This window comes from Camelus bactrianus, chromosome 17 (genome assembly GCF_048773025.1).
Source record: "Camelus bactrianus isolate YW-2024 breed Bactrian camel chromosome 17, ASM4877302v1, whole genome shotgun sequence".
In the NCBI taxonomy this organism is placed as follows: domain Eukaryota; kingdom Metazoa; phylum Chordata; class Mammalia; order Artiodactyla; family Camelidae; genus Camelus; species Camelus bactrianus.
The window spans coordinates 36,583,479-36,600,593 of record NC_133555.1 but is presented as its reverse complement, the minus strand read 5'-3'; the positions used below and the strand labels follow the sequence as shown (position 1 = coordinate 36,600,593).

Here is a 17,115-nt window from a genome sequence, read left to right as displayed (position 1 = left end):
TGGTAATCATAACTTTGTTCTCTATCTATGTCTGTGAGTCTGTCTCTGTTTTGTAAATAAGTTCATCTGTGTCCTTGTTTTGTTTCTTGTTTTAAAATTTTTTTTTCTTGTTTTGTTTTAGGTTCCACGTGTAAGTGATATCATATGGTATTTTTCTTTTTCATTCTGGCTTACTTCACTTAGTATGACCGTCTCTAGTTCCATCCATGTTGCTGCAAATGGCATTATTTTATTCTTTTCTTTGGCTGCATAGTATTCCATTGTATAAACATACCACAGCTTCTTTATCCAGTCAGCTGTTGATGGACATTTAGGTTGCTTCCATATTTTGGCTATTGTATATAGTGCTGCTATGAACATTGGGGTGCATGTATCTTTTCAGATTAGAGTTTCCTCTGGATATATGGCCAGGAGTAGGATTACTGGATCACAGGGTAAGTCTATTTTCAGTTTTTTAAGGAATCTTCATACTGTTTTCCATAATGGCTGCACCAAACTACATTCCCACCAATGGTTTAGGAGAGTTCCCTTTTCTCCACACCCTCTCCAGCATTCATCGTTTGTGGACTTTTTAATAATGGCCATTCTGACACGGTGTGAGGTGATACCTCATTGTAGTTTTAATTTACATTTCTTTGATGATTAATGATACAGAGCATTTTTTCATGTGCCTATTGGCCATTTGTTCATCTTAATTGAAGAAATGTTTGTTTAGGTCTTCTACCCATTTTTGGACTGGGTTGTTTGTTTTTTTGTTGTTGTTACTGAGTTGTATGAGCTGTTTGTATATTCTGGAAATTAATCACTTGTTAGTTTCATCATTTGCAAATATTTTTTTCCAATCTGTAGGTTGTATTTTCATTTTATTTATGGTTTCCTCTGCTGTGCAAAAGCTTATAAGTTTAATTAGGTCTCATTTGTTTATTTTTGCTTTTATTTCTATTGCCTCGGTAGACTGCTTTAGGAGAAAACTTCTATGATTTATGGCAGAGAATGTCTTGCGTATGTTTTCTTCTAGGAGGCTTATGGTGTCTTGTCTTATGTTTAAGTCTTTAAGCCATTTCGAGTTTATTTTTGTATATGGAGTGAGGGAGTGTTCTAACTTCATTGATATACATGCTGCTGTCCAGCTTTCCCAACACCACTTGTCGAAGATATTGTCTTTTCTCCATTGTATATTCTTGCCTCTTTTGTCGAAAATTGTGTGTCTTTTAAGTATTTGGCAAATTTACCATATTTTAAATTTTCACTTATTAGAAAAGTGCTTTTTAATGACCATTAAAAATACCCATTACTTACCACTTTCTTCACCCTGTCTCTATATTTTAAATGTGTACAAATAGAGATCAAATAGCCATGTTAGAGTATGAAAGCATAAGAGATGGCAATAGGGAAATAACATTTCCAAAATATCTTAAAACCATCTTGGCTGAGCAGTTTTTAATCTCTCCTCTGGTCAAACTTATCTTGCAAATTTTTCCAGGATAGTCCAGTGGAATTTCCAGAGAGGATTATTTGAGCAGCACCATAAGCCATCCTGCTTTGCCACTTGCTCCAGAGAGAGCATCTGATGTTTGCCGTGGGCTGTGAATTGCCATGGTTTCAGTTCCAAGGTCATCCCTTCCAAAGGGGACACCAAAGCACTGGACTCAACCATATTGTCCTTCCTGCCCACTTCTAAACTACGCGTCAGCGAGAAGCTAACTGAGCAGAAAGTGGGCAGCAACAAGGGAGAGCACAGGGTAACACAAAGGCCTTGCCGACCCATCCCGAGTACGGGCAGTGGGTGGCACATAAGCCTTCGCCTGTACCAGCACATCAACCGGGACACAACAAAAACCACTTACAGTCAAGGGGAGGGTGACCGCCCCAAGGTAGTCCATGCACAGAGCTGTCCATATAGCCACCTTTTCTAGAAGAAGACCCAGATATCCTTTGAGGAACTTAGAAGAATAAGCAACAGGCATGGGCCATACCTAAATAACACTGTGCAGTGAAGTGGAAGAACTCAACTGAGTTAGGCTTTTCCATCCCCTGCCCACTTGATACTGTGCTCCTGGTACTATTTGTCAGGGGGGCCCCAGTGGAGCCGAGGATGGGGGGAGGGATGGAGAGAGGCAGAGATGAGCCATTACTGTGCTTGTCAAATCTACTCCAGCCTTCAGTTACTTAAGGGACACTATGATGGAGATTTAGGGCAAGTTTAGAGGTAAACAAGGCTTTGGCCAATGTACATGAGTTGGGGGGAAAAATGAGAGGAACTCTGCTTTTTCCTCTCTGGTTTTTAAGAAAAGAAATGTGGGAACACCACAGGAACTACACACCCTTCCCTGCACCCTAACGCACAGTGATCACACCTAGTTCCAAGGGCTTCCTTTAGGACCTGACGAATGGCTCCGACTGCCACCACCAACCTCTGTGAGAGGCATGTGGTTATACTGTCCTCCGTCCACCCATAGCAGCTGCTTCACAGTCCCATGCAAGGAAGCAATGAGCTCCAGCGAGCTCCTTCCACTTTGACCAGTCGCCCCTCCCTGGAGACCATCACCACTGAAGAGTGCAGTGGATATGCAGAGGGACTCCATGATGGACTTAAATACACAGCAAAGCTGCCATGAAGCCTGAAATCTTTGGACACCTCCAACTGTCTTTCTGCTTCAATAAATGAAAAGCTGGCACACACGTTTTGTGGCTGTAATTTTGGAGCAAGTGTGCTTGGTTTTCCAATCCTGAGTTGGCTTTATTGGTTGGGAGCTTCCCATGGGGTCCAGGTCAAAGCACAGGCAGAAGCACTGCCCACCCAACCCTGGCCCCAGTGCCTAAGGATCTCTGTCCATCAGTGGATCTGACCTCTCTCCACTGGAGCCGCTCCTTTGCCTCCTCCCCTCTGGTCAGCTCCTCTCAAAGTGAGGTCTGGTCAAGGGGCTGTAAATGACTCTGAGAAAAGGGCAAAAATCATGGCTTCCAGCACCCGCACCTCACACACTTCAGATGCTCAGAAGAAATCTCTCTCTTCATTTGACAAATAGTTACTGCTTGTTTACCACGTGTGGTTAATAAATACCACGGCGTTAGAATTATTATCACAGTCAGGACGCCCTGTGCTTCTTTAAGTCCCTTCTACCCCATCCATGTGGCTCTCCCATTCCATTTTAGGTCTGTGCACAGCATCCTCTTGGGACAGGGAGTGTTTCTCTAATCAGTTCTGTATTATTGCTACAGAAAACCCAAATAGTTAATGTCCCTTTCAATGTCAAAAACCTATGAAAGGCATGCAAACACGTTCTCCAACACATGACTCTATGAGTTCCCCTTCACTCTTGACGTACTTGCCACACTCAAACTTGGTACACAGGCTAAGTAAAAAATCTCTGTAGCCAAATGGAGAGGCACCAACCAGATCTCCCTTCGTGAAATAACTTGTAGGGAAGGTGGTCAGCACATAATCTCCAGCTGCCAGCTCCTTCTGGGCCCGCCTCTGCTGCAAGGAGCAGCCCTATCCAGAGCCATGTGGCCCAAGGTCTCCTGCACCTGAGAGGCTGGGTGGAGTCCGTCAGCCTGACCAGGCTGCTCTGCTGGGCAGCGTCCGCTCCACAACTTCCTGTCAGGCTGGCGAGGTTTCTCGGGCTTGTGTCTAGGTTTGACTCTTCCCTCTGCCCAATCCTGTTTCCTCCCACTTCCCTTCACAGGTGTTGATCCCTAATAGACATTTTGTGCCCCAGATTCTCAGAGTCTGCTTCTAGAGAAGTCAGCCTGCAACAGTCTTCTCACCAGGGGGCTGCCAATCGCAAGAGCCCATTTGAGATCAGTGGGGTAAAGAGCCCAGGGTGTCCAGGGTGGCACAGACTCTGTGAACATCAGTCACAGAACTCATCTCAGGAGGCTGGGAGCACCGCCCTGCATGCTCTCAGTTCAGCCATCAGCAGACCTTCTCATGCCCCAACGACCTGCCAGGCCCTGCATGTCCAGGACACACAGTCTCCCCTTGGGACCTTTAAGCCAACGTCTCCTGCTTGCCAGCTTTGAGCCAGGTAGATACTGTAATTCACTCCGTTTTACAGATGAAGGCACTGAGCCTCAGAGATCAGTAACTCACCCAGCAACACGCGGTTAGTAATCAGCAAGGCTAGGATGTGACCCTGGGCGTGTCTAGCGCTCAAGCCCTGGCTTTTGCCCACGATGCCATCCTAGCACGATGCATCCTGACATGGTCAGACAAATTAGCCACTGCTTTGGGATGCTGACCACAATTGTCCAAGTACCAGTCTAAGCACCAGGGGACACAAAGATGGATGGGCCCAGCCTTGGCCAGCACTCAGATACCACTGCACCCAAACTAACCTGAACAATGACAGGGGACAGCTGAGGCCCTGCTGAGCCCTCCTTCAAAAGTGGGCCATGGTGGGTACCAGCACAGGACGATGCTATCAGCCTCACAGTCTCAGGAGAGGAGAGGAGAGGAGAGGAGAGGAGAGGAGAGGAGAGGAAAGTTGCTAACTGCTTCCTCTCCTGGGCTCCTCCCCAGACACATGCAGCTGTGGAGTCTCAAATTCTTTGTAAGGAGCCGGATTTGGCTGCAGGTATGTGGATGTGCAGGCTCAAGGACACTGCACCCAAACCTGGCCAGACTCTGGACACCTACCTGTCCTCACCACCCCACACTGCCCCCGCCTCTATCTTTCATAGCTCCTTTCTCACGACAGATCAGCCCATCCTCCAGCTGAACACCACCAAGTGGTCTCCGTCAATATCACGTGGAACAAAGAATCACCCTGCCAAGTGCTACTCGAACTCGTGACCCATAACATCACGAGATGTAATAAATTGGTTATTATTGTTTAAAGCCACTGAGTTTGGGGGTAATTTGTCACATAGCAATGAGAAGCAGAATACTGAGAGGCCAACAATTGCTGTTGTTCATCTTTCAGATTTAACGCAACGAAGTGACTGTCCAGGGTGAGCCCCCAGGAGCACGTGGCAGAGACCAAGCGTCAAAGAAGAGGCCAGACGAGGTGACAGACAGTTCACTTCCAGTTCTCTAGGCAACTCTGCCTGGATCCACACCACCCACCCGCTTAGGTCTTTGCTCAAACACCACCTTCTCCAGGCCTCCCCAGCCCACCCTCAGCCCCTTCCCTGCTTTGTTCTTCTCCATGGCACTTAGCACCATCTGCCAATACAATTGTAAACTCTGCAGGTTCGGGATTATTTCTCTGTTTTGTTCACTGCTGTTTCCCTAGCACCTCTAATAGGCTTCACACATAACAGACACTCAACAGATGTGTGTTGAATGAATCAATGACCCCCAATTTCAAATATTTGGTTCCATGAAGACCAAATCAATTATTTGGTTTACTCATCCTTGTGAAACCTGTATCTTGGGAAAATACAGCAATTGCTGACAAGACTGTAATAACCTCATTCAACAAAAGCTCATGGAGCAGTTTCCACGTGACCAGGCACTGGGCTTAGGTGATGCTGAGCAAAAGTAAACACAGGCCCAGTGCTCATGAAGCTCACAGTCCACACTGGTGACAGATGCTAATCATACTATCAAAAAGAGATGGTCTTAGGTACAAAATGCTGGAGAGTGTGTTACAGGAGGCTCTGGTCTACTCTAGGGATAGGGGCAGGGAAGGTTTCCCTGAGGAAGTGACATTGAGCTGAGAGCTGAAGGATGAGCAAGAATCATCTACAGGAAGAAGGGGAGGAAGGGTGTACCGGGAGGAGGGAGCAGCATGTGCAAAGGCCCTGCAGCGCCCATGCCTGTGGGACACTGCCAGGCTAAGTGCTTAGGACAGTGTCCACACTACTGCATTGGTTCAGGTCATCTCCACTAATACTCTTTTCTTTTTAAACTCTTTCATTTTGGGATTTAAAAATTTATATAAATGTAGAGAGGATGGCATAATGAACCTCCACATACCCATCACTCAGCTTCAACAGTGGTCATATCCTGGCCATTCCTATCTGACTTATATGCCCACTTTTTCTTTTCTTTTTTCTTTCCCTTTCTCTTCTCTCTTTCTTTGTTTCATTTGCTTCCCTTCCCTCTTTCTCCCCTCCCCTCACTTCCCTTCCCCTCTTCCTTCCTTTACTCCTTCCTTCCTCTCTTAGTGCCCTCCTTTCTTTGTATTTGCTAGAGCATTTAAAGGAAATCCAAGACATCACATAATATCCCTCACAAATCGTGCTCTTATCTTTACAAAGATCCAGATCAAAAGAAATTTTTTTTAATGTAAATGGTTCTGGATGGAACCTTCCTCTGTTTGGCTGAGCCACTCCTTACTCAAGGGATCGAGGGAGGTACGGAGCCGGGTGGGAATGAATGAGCAAACTCTAAAAGGTCTCACACTGCAGCGATACCTTGTCAGTGGGACTAGCAATCCAGAGAACTCAGAACACCCTGGAGAGGCCAACAAAGGCAGGGGGAGCCCTGGTAGTTTCTCTCGTTCAACTTCTGGAAACCAGAAAGCTTCTGCAGGTCGGAAGAGATCTGATACTGACTGAGATGGTGTGGGGCCATCAGCTCTAATTCTCACTGGTGTCACTGAGCCAGAAAAGTGATCATGATCATTAAGGAGCTAAAAGAAGACTGCAGCTTCTTTCACTAGTTACTGGAGGGTTATGAGCGAGAGGGAGAGCAGACAGGAGAGGCAGTCTTTCCCCACACCTTGAATGTGGGCTAGCCTGTGCCTTGCTTTTGCAAACAGAATGCGACTCTGCAGTTCACTCCTGCTGTGCAGTTCTGAGACTGGGCCTCCCGAGGCTTGTATACCCCATTCGCTCTCTTACAAACCTGCCCGGCGGGCATCTGAACAATACTGGACCATCCTGCTGGGGGAAGGGAGACCATGTGGAGCAGAGCACAGTTGCCTGGCCAAGTCCTTCTTAGACCAGCCAGCTCCATGTGACCAAACAAGGGACTGCAGACACAGGAGTGAGCCCAGCCAAGATCAGCCAACAGTCAGTGGCCCTAGGATGTGAGACAGCACAGCTGAACTCAGCAGAACTGCCTAGATGACACATAGCTTATCAAGTGAAGACACATCAGTGATCCTGGCCCGAATTAAGTCGGGAAGATCTACCCCTCCCCCACCCCACCCCAGGCAATGGGCAGATTTGTGAGCGAAATAAATGCTTAGTGATTTAAGCCACCAGTTTTGAGGCTGTTTGTTATGCAGCATTACTGTCACAATAAATAACCGATACAGCTTCTTGTACAGAAGATGATGCATACTGAGCATTTGAAGGTCAAGGGCTGCCATAGCATATCCTGGTTTATGGAAGAGTTGTTTTGTTTCATTTTGTTTAAATCATTGGAGACTCTGTGTTTCAGTGAAATGAGAACAGTTTAGAGGAAACCACACCTACAGCCATCTCAGCATGGTAGCAACAAGTCCTCTAAGTGGGTCAGACTTGCCAGCTTACCTGGGTCTTTGGTTTCCTCATCTGTAAAATCTGGCTAACTCATAGCAAGAGACTATTAAATTACATAGGCTACTATTAATGATTTGTTATTATTAATAAACCAGTGCTGCAATGAGCTGACCTTTCTCTTCTTTTCCATGAAGACCTGCCCTAACCTTTTTTTTCCCTCACACACCTCTCCAGCAATCTGGCAAAGCCTATAGCCTCCTTCTCAGAATATTTTAAAATAAGTAAAATAAAAGATATAGGATTACAAAGGGAACCAATTACACTGACATATAATTCTTTGAATATTAAAACAAACTTGTGAACTAGTAATACACGTGCCTCTTTAATAACGTATTAAATAAAATCTGCTAGCAGGTCTAATGATGACCTTCATCTCAGAATGGAGATGAGCATACAAGGTATTTTGAGAGTCTGCAACAACACTCATGTAACACAAAAATATCTGTCATTTCCACCAGGGACAGAGTCACAGGTCTGGCTAATACATACTAGTGTGACAGGTTGTCTATATTCATAGAAAGAAGACGTAAATGTTAGTTAGATGTTAGGGGAAAAGTTTCATTTTTCCCATATCCAAGTTCACAGACCTTCTGAATTCTGTATATCAGCCAGCTTAGGGGCCCACATTTAACCCGACCTCCCCTAACTCAAACCCTTTGGTACCAAACTCATATTTCTTCCTCTGATTCTTAAACTGTGGACACATATGGAACCACTTTGGAGTTGGGGAAGGGAATGTATTTCCATTTACAAATGATCCACCAGTTAGCAATGTGTCCCCTGAATACAAATACAAGACATAACAAAAAAAATTGTGGTTGTAAAAATATTTTACCTGTAGATTAGTTTCACACCAGGTGATTCGTTTAGAAATATCTTCCTCTCCAAGAACGACATTTCCATCTCTGCATCCTAGGGCTTGGGCCAATGGACTGAGGGAAGATCCTGGTTCCAAGATTTAAGGGTCACTGGGAGAGTTAAATTAGGAGACAGATCCATTAGCTCATTTTACCCTTCTCCTCGAGTTCTAACACAAATGGTGATACAGCAGTGATCATCAGGTGGTCCGTGGATCACCTCCACCAGAATCACCTGGCAGACTTGTGAGTGAACCAGACCTGATGAGCCAGAGTTGATATGGGGAGTGCCCATGACACTGCATTTTATATGCCACCAGGTAACCCAAATAAGAGGACTTCCTTCTAAGAAATTCTTTGCTACTTGCTTTGTATTTACTGACACTTAATAAATGAACAATTTGGCCCTAGAGCAAAAGTGAGTCCTGGGTGGGTCTTGGGCTTTTCCTGATAGTTTAACACCTGAGCCCTTGATAACAGAGGAGGCTGTAGGCCTGATCTGGGACTGATGAGTCCCTATCCCTCTTCCACAGAGCCATCTTGGGGGCGTGAACGTGTGATCCTCTTTCTCAGAACACACAACCGTTCTGTGGGGGTCCCTGCGGGTGGAGAAGGGCTGTCTCTACAAAGAGCTTTGGTTTCACACATGGGCACTGTCTCTTGCACAAAGGCCACTTAGGGGGCTCAGGCTGTTCCCACACCCCAGGGCCTTTTTGTGAAAGCACATGGGGCTTTGAAGCCAGCTTCAGAGACAGAGGAACAAACTGGATTCTCGTTTCCGTGTCTGCAGTCACTGCCTTCGGTATCTGTTCAGTCAACCTGCCATTTCCCCACTGCTCCTTTCCTGCAGTGAGACAGGTGGCTTCTGCTAACCACGCCTGCAGTGTGGCCCTCCTCCAGGCCTCCAGGGAGGCCCCTCGTGCGGCTGATTCCTCTTCTCACCCCTTCTTTGCTCTCCTGTCCTTTCAGATCCCTTTCCCCCAACCCCCTTTCCTTTCTCACGCCAGGGAGAAGCCAGTGCCTACCCCACTGACCTGGCAGATGGAGGTGTGGCCTCCCAGGAATGGTGTCCTTCTCTCCTCGGGGCTCAGTTGGAGGCCTCCTTGGGAGTGGAAAGCTGACGATGCCTCCCTGAAATCACCTTCCCTTTGATAATTTCATGGGGCCAAAGGCCTGAAGCCAAACCTACTCTGGAAATGAGGCCCCCTTGGGGAAGCATCTTATGCTTGGCAGGACCTGGCTCCCTTTGCTCATTCTTGAGCTAAAAAGACAACTCATTCCAGGCTTCAGGTGGGGCTGCCACTTCTGCGTTAACTCAGTATGCACACACCAAGAGGAGTGAGAACACTAACACCAGCCTCGATCCTCCCACAGAGTTCAGGGGGTGGGGGAGTGGCGAGGTGACACACATCGAAGACCAGAGGTTGGCGATCACACTTGTGCTGCTGGCTTTACCACCTTGCTTCAGAGATCAGCGGGTGTGGGAAAAGTAAAAGGCTGACCTTTCTTTGAACCCTAGCCCACTTTGAATGGCTTTCGTAATAGCTCTGCTCTCCCCTGGGGTTTGATGGCTTCAGCTTTAACCACTCCCTCCAAAAAAGTCCGTTTTCTCATCTCGGGTGACAGGTTTCACCATCTATTTGCGTTTCAGTTGTGCATGGGTGGCAGGCTCCTCTCGTCAGATTTTTCCCACGCATCTTCATACTGAGAGGGCTGACCCAGCAGGGTGTCCTTCTGAGTCATCTGGGGAACCTCGACATCCTTCAGCACCACTGGGCTGGCCCAGCCGCAAGAGGCAGAACACAGAGTGCCTGGAGCCTGTGGCTGCCGAGATGGGCCAGGATACCTAGATTCTGAGTGTGGGACTTGGAAAACCTCGAGCGGACTTCAGTTACCTCGGGCTACTTGGCAGTTCAGCAGGTGGGGTGAGGTGCGCTGGGATTCTGGAACAGAAGCCCCGGAACCCAGCCCAGATGCAGCAGCCTGCACATCCACGTGTCCCCGTCAGTTCTCCTTCCAGCCCCCAGCCCACGTGGCCTCCGAGCCTCTGGAGGGACTGTTTCATTAACAAAGAAATCCTCCTGCTAGGCTGTTTTGGGCACTTGGATAAGCTACTCTTCCAAGAGGCTTGATGTGAGGGTGTGATTACTACAAGGTGGGGGGCGGGGTTGGATCGAGTGACCAGCTCACTTCCACCTCCCTACACCTCTTTTGCAGTGTGGCCCTTTGTTCTTCTCTGTCATGGGGGTTTCCAGAGCTTCTATCTCTGGCCAAGTTGGCCAGTGGGACTGCTGGTGGCCTAGAGCTGACCAGTGCCCTCGCTGATTCAGAGGTGGGTGAGCACTGTCGTGCCTGGCACAGGGCTGGATGCTGTGGGGGGAGGAAAAGGGTGGAGACGAGGATGAGAAACAGGTCCTGGCCCTTGAGGGAATAACACGGTTACAGAAATTGGTAACTTATTCCTGAGTAACTGATGAAAGCCGAGGCCACGTGAGAATCTGAGGGGGAGGGTTGAAGGGAGGCGGAGGGAGGGGGGCTGAGTGGTGCTCTGCGGGGCGCCAGGCACTCATGCGAAGGAGCCCTGTCATCCCAGGTTTGAGGTGTGAAGTGTGTGCCGACGGACCTGCCCAGTGGAGGAGTGACTGGGACACTCCCCTCGGGGCCAATGTCCAGGCTCTTTGCTGCTCCCCTGTGCTGCCACATCCTGGCAGTTCCCCCTAATTTGTACCCAGATTGACTAATCATGGTTTCAGGCCACCCGTGACCTTCTCTCCCACCCCATTACCCGGGTAAATCGGGGTGCTCTTTGCTCAGTATGCTCTGTGTGGATGGCGGCGGGGGTGCTGGGGACAGTGTTACTGAGGGTAGACACTCATCTGGCGGAGGGTGGTGGGTTGGAGGGTTGCATGGGCTCAGGCAGGTCTGATCACAGTCTCGAGCAGACAGTGGTCCAGATATAGGCCACATGGCAACCTCTCGGAACAGCTCGACCCCGACTCTGGTGTCGCAACTTCAAACTGCTTACCTCATGCCTCAGTGGAACGAGAGAAGACGCTACTCTCAACGTCATAGTGTTTATTTAAATCCTGAGGTTAAAAATAAGATGTTTCCCAAATGGCGCAGCAGACGCTATAAGGAGTATGCTTTGATACAGAAGTTCCTCACCCCCACCGTGCAGGCTGAGTGTTGGCATTTGATGTGCTTCTGGGTACTTCTTTGGCAGATAGGAATGAGATGGGCTCCCAGACCACTATCCCTATAAGGCCACGAGAACTGAGGATTAGTCAATTAAAGTGCAATTCCAATTGGGAAGCATCCGACGGAGGCTTGGCTGTGGCTCGGCAGCCACCAGGGGCAGGAGCGTCTCTGGGCAGCACTAGTCCTAAGGTCCTAAGGAAGGCCTTTTATCAGAGATGTCTCCCCAAATTTAAAGATACTCTTTATTATTTTGAAAAAGTGCTTGAGAGAGAAAAGACATTATTAACTTAGTCTTTCCTGTTTCCTTGGAAGAATCAATGAAATGAGAAAAACTTACCCAGGGTCCCACTGAAAAGCACCTTTAGGGTAAGTGTTTTGTAAACGTGTACGGCTGCCTCCAGCCTCTGCGCAGGGCGACCCTTGGTTCTGAGCACCACATGCGGCGGCTCTGCTTCCACTCTCGACACTCTGAGCCAAGGATGGGATTCTCCCACATACAGTCACCAAGGTGGGCTTTAAACAAATAAGACTCCTATAGAATTGGATCAGTGGACATCTAACCAGTGTCATAAAACAGACGCTGGAGAGTTCATCCCCAAATGGGGATCTCCTTTCATGTGGGTCTCAGATGGCTTCACCACCTAAGGTGGGTGACAACTGAAAATTTCCAGAAAACCCATCCCCTTTATTTTTGAATTATGTTATGTGGCTTTTCATTTCTACTTTCCAAACCCTGTGCAATGTTTCAGTTCCAGATTCCTGCTTGAGAATTTCCTCACCGGGTCCTGGTCCGGTCGACCTGGGGGGCAGTGGGCTCTGGCTGGAAGTGCTCTGCAGAGGCCACGCCTGCTCGCAAACGCCCTCTTTGTGGGGGATGAGTGTGCCTGACAGAGACGGTGTTCTCCAGCCGGGCTGATGAGTGGCTTCCGAGGCAGTGGTGAGCAAGGTGGCTGGTACCAAAATCAGAGTGACTGTCATTCAGAGAGCTGGGCCATCGCAGGGCTGCTGGGGTTTTTGCTTTTTGTTTTCTCTTAAACAGTGATCTGGGATCCCAAAGATGTTTCCTCCTTGTTGATGTCTAGTGTAATTCAGTCTCCTGGCTGGGACCACTACCTTCGATGGTTGTTTTTCATTGTCATTTGCATCTTTAAAAAATACCAATACCCCAACCCCGAACCTCAGTAAAGTTGGGAACCTGTTTAAAGTAAGAGTAAAGCTTCTTATATAAGCCGTACTTAAATAGGCCAAGATGTTCTCTAGCTGCACAGTGCACAGCACACCCAAGCTCACACAGCAAAGTAACACAGGACAAGAGTCCGCTCAGCACGAGAATAAACATGCTGCAGAGGCCGGGCAGGACTGGGGGTGGGAGGCAGGGCTCTGAACACAGCGAGGGCCTTTTGGCACTCGGGCAGTCGCTGTCTGCGGTGCTGGCACCCAGGCCCCGCTCTCCTGGGGGTGTCGTTCTGGGTTTGCTTCTGAAGAGCCAGGTGTTTTTTTAAGCTGCAGTTGGTGCCCTGCTGGGCTGAGTGACAGAGGTTCAGAGCCAGTCTCAGATGGAGCGTCCTGGGCCCTTCTCAGGGAACATGTCAGCTACTCATGAAATGCTGGTTTCAGCTGTCCGTGATGCTGGGGACACCAGCAGCAGGCCATCGACTTGGCCAGTTTCCACTGTATCCCAGGAAGGCTAAGCACGCAAAAGAAGATTCCAGGCTGCTCTGGGTTCTTTTGTTAGTTTCTTTCATGTGGTGAGGCTGCTACCTCTGATTATTCTTTCCAAGAGGGTGAGTGGATTCAAAGGCAGGATAACTTGCCCTGGAACAATGCTCAGGCTGTGTGGCATGTCTGGGAGGACACACAGTAGGCTAGGAAGTCCTGGAGGCCTGGTCATTTCCATTTTGGTGCTGGGCACAGTCAGGGCCTTGCTTGTAGGAGATGCTAGAGACGCCGATGGCCTTCTGTCAGCAGCAGCTGCTCCCAGGAGAAAGGGCACAAGAGGGCCGGCTTTTCTCTGGGCTGCCCTCTCTGGAAGGTCCTGTTCACCATGCCCCAAGCCCCACTTAGAGTGACCGGGAGTGGCCGTCTCCTATTTAAGTGAAAGATTTGAGTCCAGGGCAAAATTCATTTCCTCCAAGGCCTGCCCCATGAGTCCTCTCTGCTGGTGCATGGTGGGTGTGGGGTCTGAGCTGAACCCATCCTCAAGCTTTTGAAACTGGTCAGACCAGACTCGTGAATGAGGGGATGAAGCCTCGAGGTGGTGTGACTCGACTTAAGTCACCAGGCTAGCCAGGGACTGAGCTCAGTGCTCAGATCCTAACACCCTTCCTGGTGCCCTCTCCCCTGTCCCTGGCCAAAGGGGGCCACTTTGTCAGATGCTCTGCTCACCTGGGCACGCACCTGGGCCCTGACTGCAGGCGCTGGCCTCTGTGCACCAGGCACAAAGAGGCCATCAAAGGTGAGCTCTCTGTGATAGGAGAAAAGGGCCACAGAGAATAGGAAGATTATCTCCTTCTTGTCCCGGAAAAGGAAACAGGATTCATCTGGCCCAAAGGGAGGCAGCTCCTGGGTGTCAGGTGCAGCCTGAGCAGCAGGAAGTGGGCAAACAGGGTATGGGGATCTGACAGGTGAGGAGGAGAGGCCAAAGAGCAATTCATGAATTCTGCCTGTTTACACTTGAGTTACCAAAGACTGTTAAGAAATCCGAATTTTTAAAAGCGATTCTTACCCTGATTATGATCATTAGTAAACATATTTTCAGGCGAGGCAGCTCTTACTGACGTAAGCAAAGACAGGCTGTCGGCTGAGGAGTGAGCCCTAAAGGCCGATGCACAATCCTGCTTTTTGGTTGTGGTGCTGATGTTACCCAGTACCTGGGCTCTAGCCGTCTGCAGATAGATAGCCACCATGGGTCCTCAGTAGGTGGGTTCTGTTTCCTGGATCAGCTTCAGTTCCAATTCTCAGGGTGATGTTCTGAGCTCTTGAGAGGCCTGGCTGAGCAAAGGGCTTTGCTCCAGGACAGAACTGCCCAGACAGAAGGGCAGGAGGAAAGTGCATTAGAGGCCCTTCTGAAATGTCTGAGTTCTGGAGCAGCCCCAGCCTCCCTGGGGCATGAAGGGGCTGGAGCATGATGGGAGGAGGCTGGTTGGGATCTCAGGTGGGCCCTCAGGTGCCCTGACTCTCACGATGGCACTGTGGCCTCCATTTCCTGGGAGGACTCGAGGGCCTCACAGGGTTTGGCCTGGGCATCCTGGCTCATGGTCACCCAGAATGCCTGGGCCAGGCTGGGCACAGGGGGCAGTGTCTCTCCATGGACAGAAGCTGGATCACCTCTGGCCTGGGAAACTCTCCACAGGAGGCCTGGAACCAACTGTGCCTCCAGGAGAAGCCGATGGAAATGCTGCTTAAGCCCTAAGAGTAAGCCACGGGGCTAAGAGTGACAGTGCCCAGTACTGAGAATACAGGGCTCAGAACAACGCAGCTCCAAGAAGCAGCCCAAGGGCTGTCTCCCAGGGTTGCAGAGTTGGTATGGATAGCTTCAGAGCAGCTGGTTTTGGGGTTTTTTTTTTTTAGTGCTTTATGTGACAGGTGAGGAAGAGTAGTGTTTCCTATGGATAATGTGAAACTATTAAAATCCAGGTGCTTAGGCTATGGGAAATCACTTCCATCGTAGATCACAGGCCGATCAACCGTCAAGTGATAAAATACTTTCTTAGAGACAAACCTGAGGAAACAGAAATGGAAAGAAGGGTGTTACTCTGAGAGCTGGGAGCCCGAGGGGCAGCGGCTGCAGTGACCCATCTGGGGTGGGCACGGGGAACCTTTGTGTGGAGACCTCTGCTCAGAGGCCGGGGCCCCTCACCTCCATTTCCCATCTGGCTGGCAGAGATGTCTCAAAGGGTCAGGGGGCCTAGGGACACCACCATGGTCTTTCCTGGGGCTTGGGTACACAAGTGCCCACTCGGTCCCACACTATGAACAACCCTCCCCACCTTGCTGCTCTGAAGCGGCCTGGGGGGGGAGCTGGGGATCCAGGTGGTCTGGACTGTACTGTATTGGGGTGTGGATGGAGCAGGTGTGGAGAGGACACACGTGGTGGAGGTAAGCTGGGATTTTATTCTGACTGGGCATCTAAATCCGTTCTGCCATCATACTTCAGAAATCTTGAGGAGGCCCCTGAGATGACCTTGATGGACCATGGCCACAGTGTGTCCCAGCACCACGGCCACTTTCAGTGGCAACTGGGAGCCGGCCTGGGGCTTGGGACGGCACCCTGCCCTCAGCAGGCCCCTCCTTGGCCTCTCGGGCAGCCTGCACCAGGGCTCAGCAAGGTAGTGAAAATGCTTGCTGTCACTGCAGAGGAAGCTGGGGCTCAACTAAAACCCACAGAGGGAAGGGCAGAGCCTGTGCCCAGCTGGCCTCCACCCACCTCCTAACCACTGCCCCTCCTGCCGCCCTGGACGCCTAAGGCCCACGCCTGGTCTGAAGGCAGCTCTCTGGACACGCGAGGCCTATGCCCAAGAGTCCTGCTCACCCGAGGTGCGTTTGTGGTCATGGGGGGTGTGGGGGAGGGGGAGGGGCAGGGCAGGGGCAAGTTGGGAAGCCCACTCTTCTAACATCTCCTTTGGTGGATGCCCTTGGCCACAAGCCCTGGGAGTTCAAGGCCTAGAGGTGGTGAGGGGTGGCGCTCTAGCTTTCCCCTAGAGTGTCCTATTAAGCTATTCTGCTCAAAGCCAAGCAGGCTGGAAAGGGCACCCATGTAGGGGGTTGTGGCTGCTGGCTCAAGGCCCCACTCAGAGAGGATGTGGCTGGACGCTGATAAGGCAGGTCTTATAAAAGGCAAGCCCCAATTCAGGGCTTATGCTGCAGCCAGAAGACATGAAAGGGACAGGTGCCCAGTGACCCTAACCACTCCTGTTCTCATGTCTCCATGAAGCAGGCTCCTGGCTCACAGCAGATGCTCAACCAGTGCTGGTCCTCTCTCCCACTTCCCTTCCTGGCTGCCCCTCCAGCCCTATCTCCTTACATTCCCACCCTCCTGTGCTACAAGCCATATACTCCTGGACCTGAATCTGATGCTTTGAAACAGTGTTTCCCAGAGATGGTACCTGCTGCTTCCTCCCATGACAAGAGAGCCCTGGGGCTTCACCTCACAGTTCTAGCCCTGATTACATTAAGCTTTATTAGGCTTCATCTGTCTCTCATCCGTCCATCCATCCACCCAGTCCTTCCACCACATTTACTGAGCTCTTCTTTGGTTTGGGCAGTAGGAATCTGAACATCAGACAGAGGCAGGAGAGCATATCGGGTGGGAGCTGTGGGTTGAAATCCAGCTCCACCACTAGCTGTGTGGCTTGGGAGTGCCAATCTTTTATCCTTCTGGTCCTTAGTCCCTCTGCAGTAACATGAGGGAAAAGATAGTCCCTACTGCACTGGGATGCTGTGGGGCTTAAGTGAATAAGTAAGAGTGGAGGGCGGGGCACACATCTGACATGTGGAAAGACTCTAAGTCTAACTCTAAGTATAGCTTGTCTGTAAGTACACAAGCTATAACAGACACTGGAACACCATAGTGAAGGTCTAAAATCAAAGAAGTACTGATAATAAATGACTGATAATTTCT

At 49.7% G+C, this 17,115-nt stretch overlaps 2 protein-coding genes across 3 annotated transcripts in view; both read right to left on the bottom strand.

Moving 5' to 3' along the window:
- Positions 1–11,207, bottom strand: part of LZTFL1 (leucine zipper transcription factor like 1) — a 76,492-nt gene extending 65,285 nt beyond the window's left edge. The window contains exon 1 of the mRNA XM_074345056.1: positions 8,276–11,207. The gene's annotated coding sequence lies outside the window, so the exon portion shown is untranslated. The remainder of the gene's footprint in view (positions 1–8,275) is intronic.
- Positions 11,208–11,357: 150 nt separating this feature from the next.
- Positions 11,358–17,115, bottom strand: part of FYCO1 (FYVE and coiled-coil domain autophagy adaptor 1) — a 69,123-nt gene continuing 63,365 nt past the window's right edge. For both annotated transcript variants that reach the window (XM_010945953.3, XM_010945952.3), the window contains exon 18: positions 11,358–15,216. In XM_010945953.3, coding sequence (XP_010944255.1) covers positions 15,141–15,216 — 76 coding nt within the window. In that variant the 3' untranslated portion in view covers positions 11,358–15,140. The remainder of the gene's footprint in view (positions 15,217–17,115) is intronic.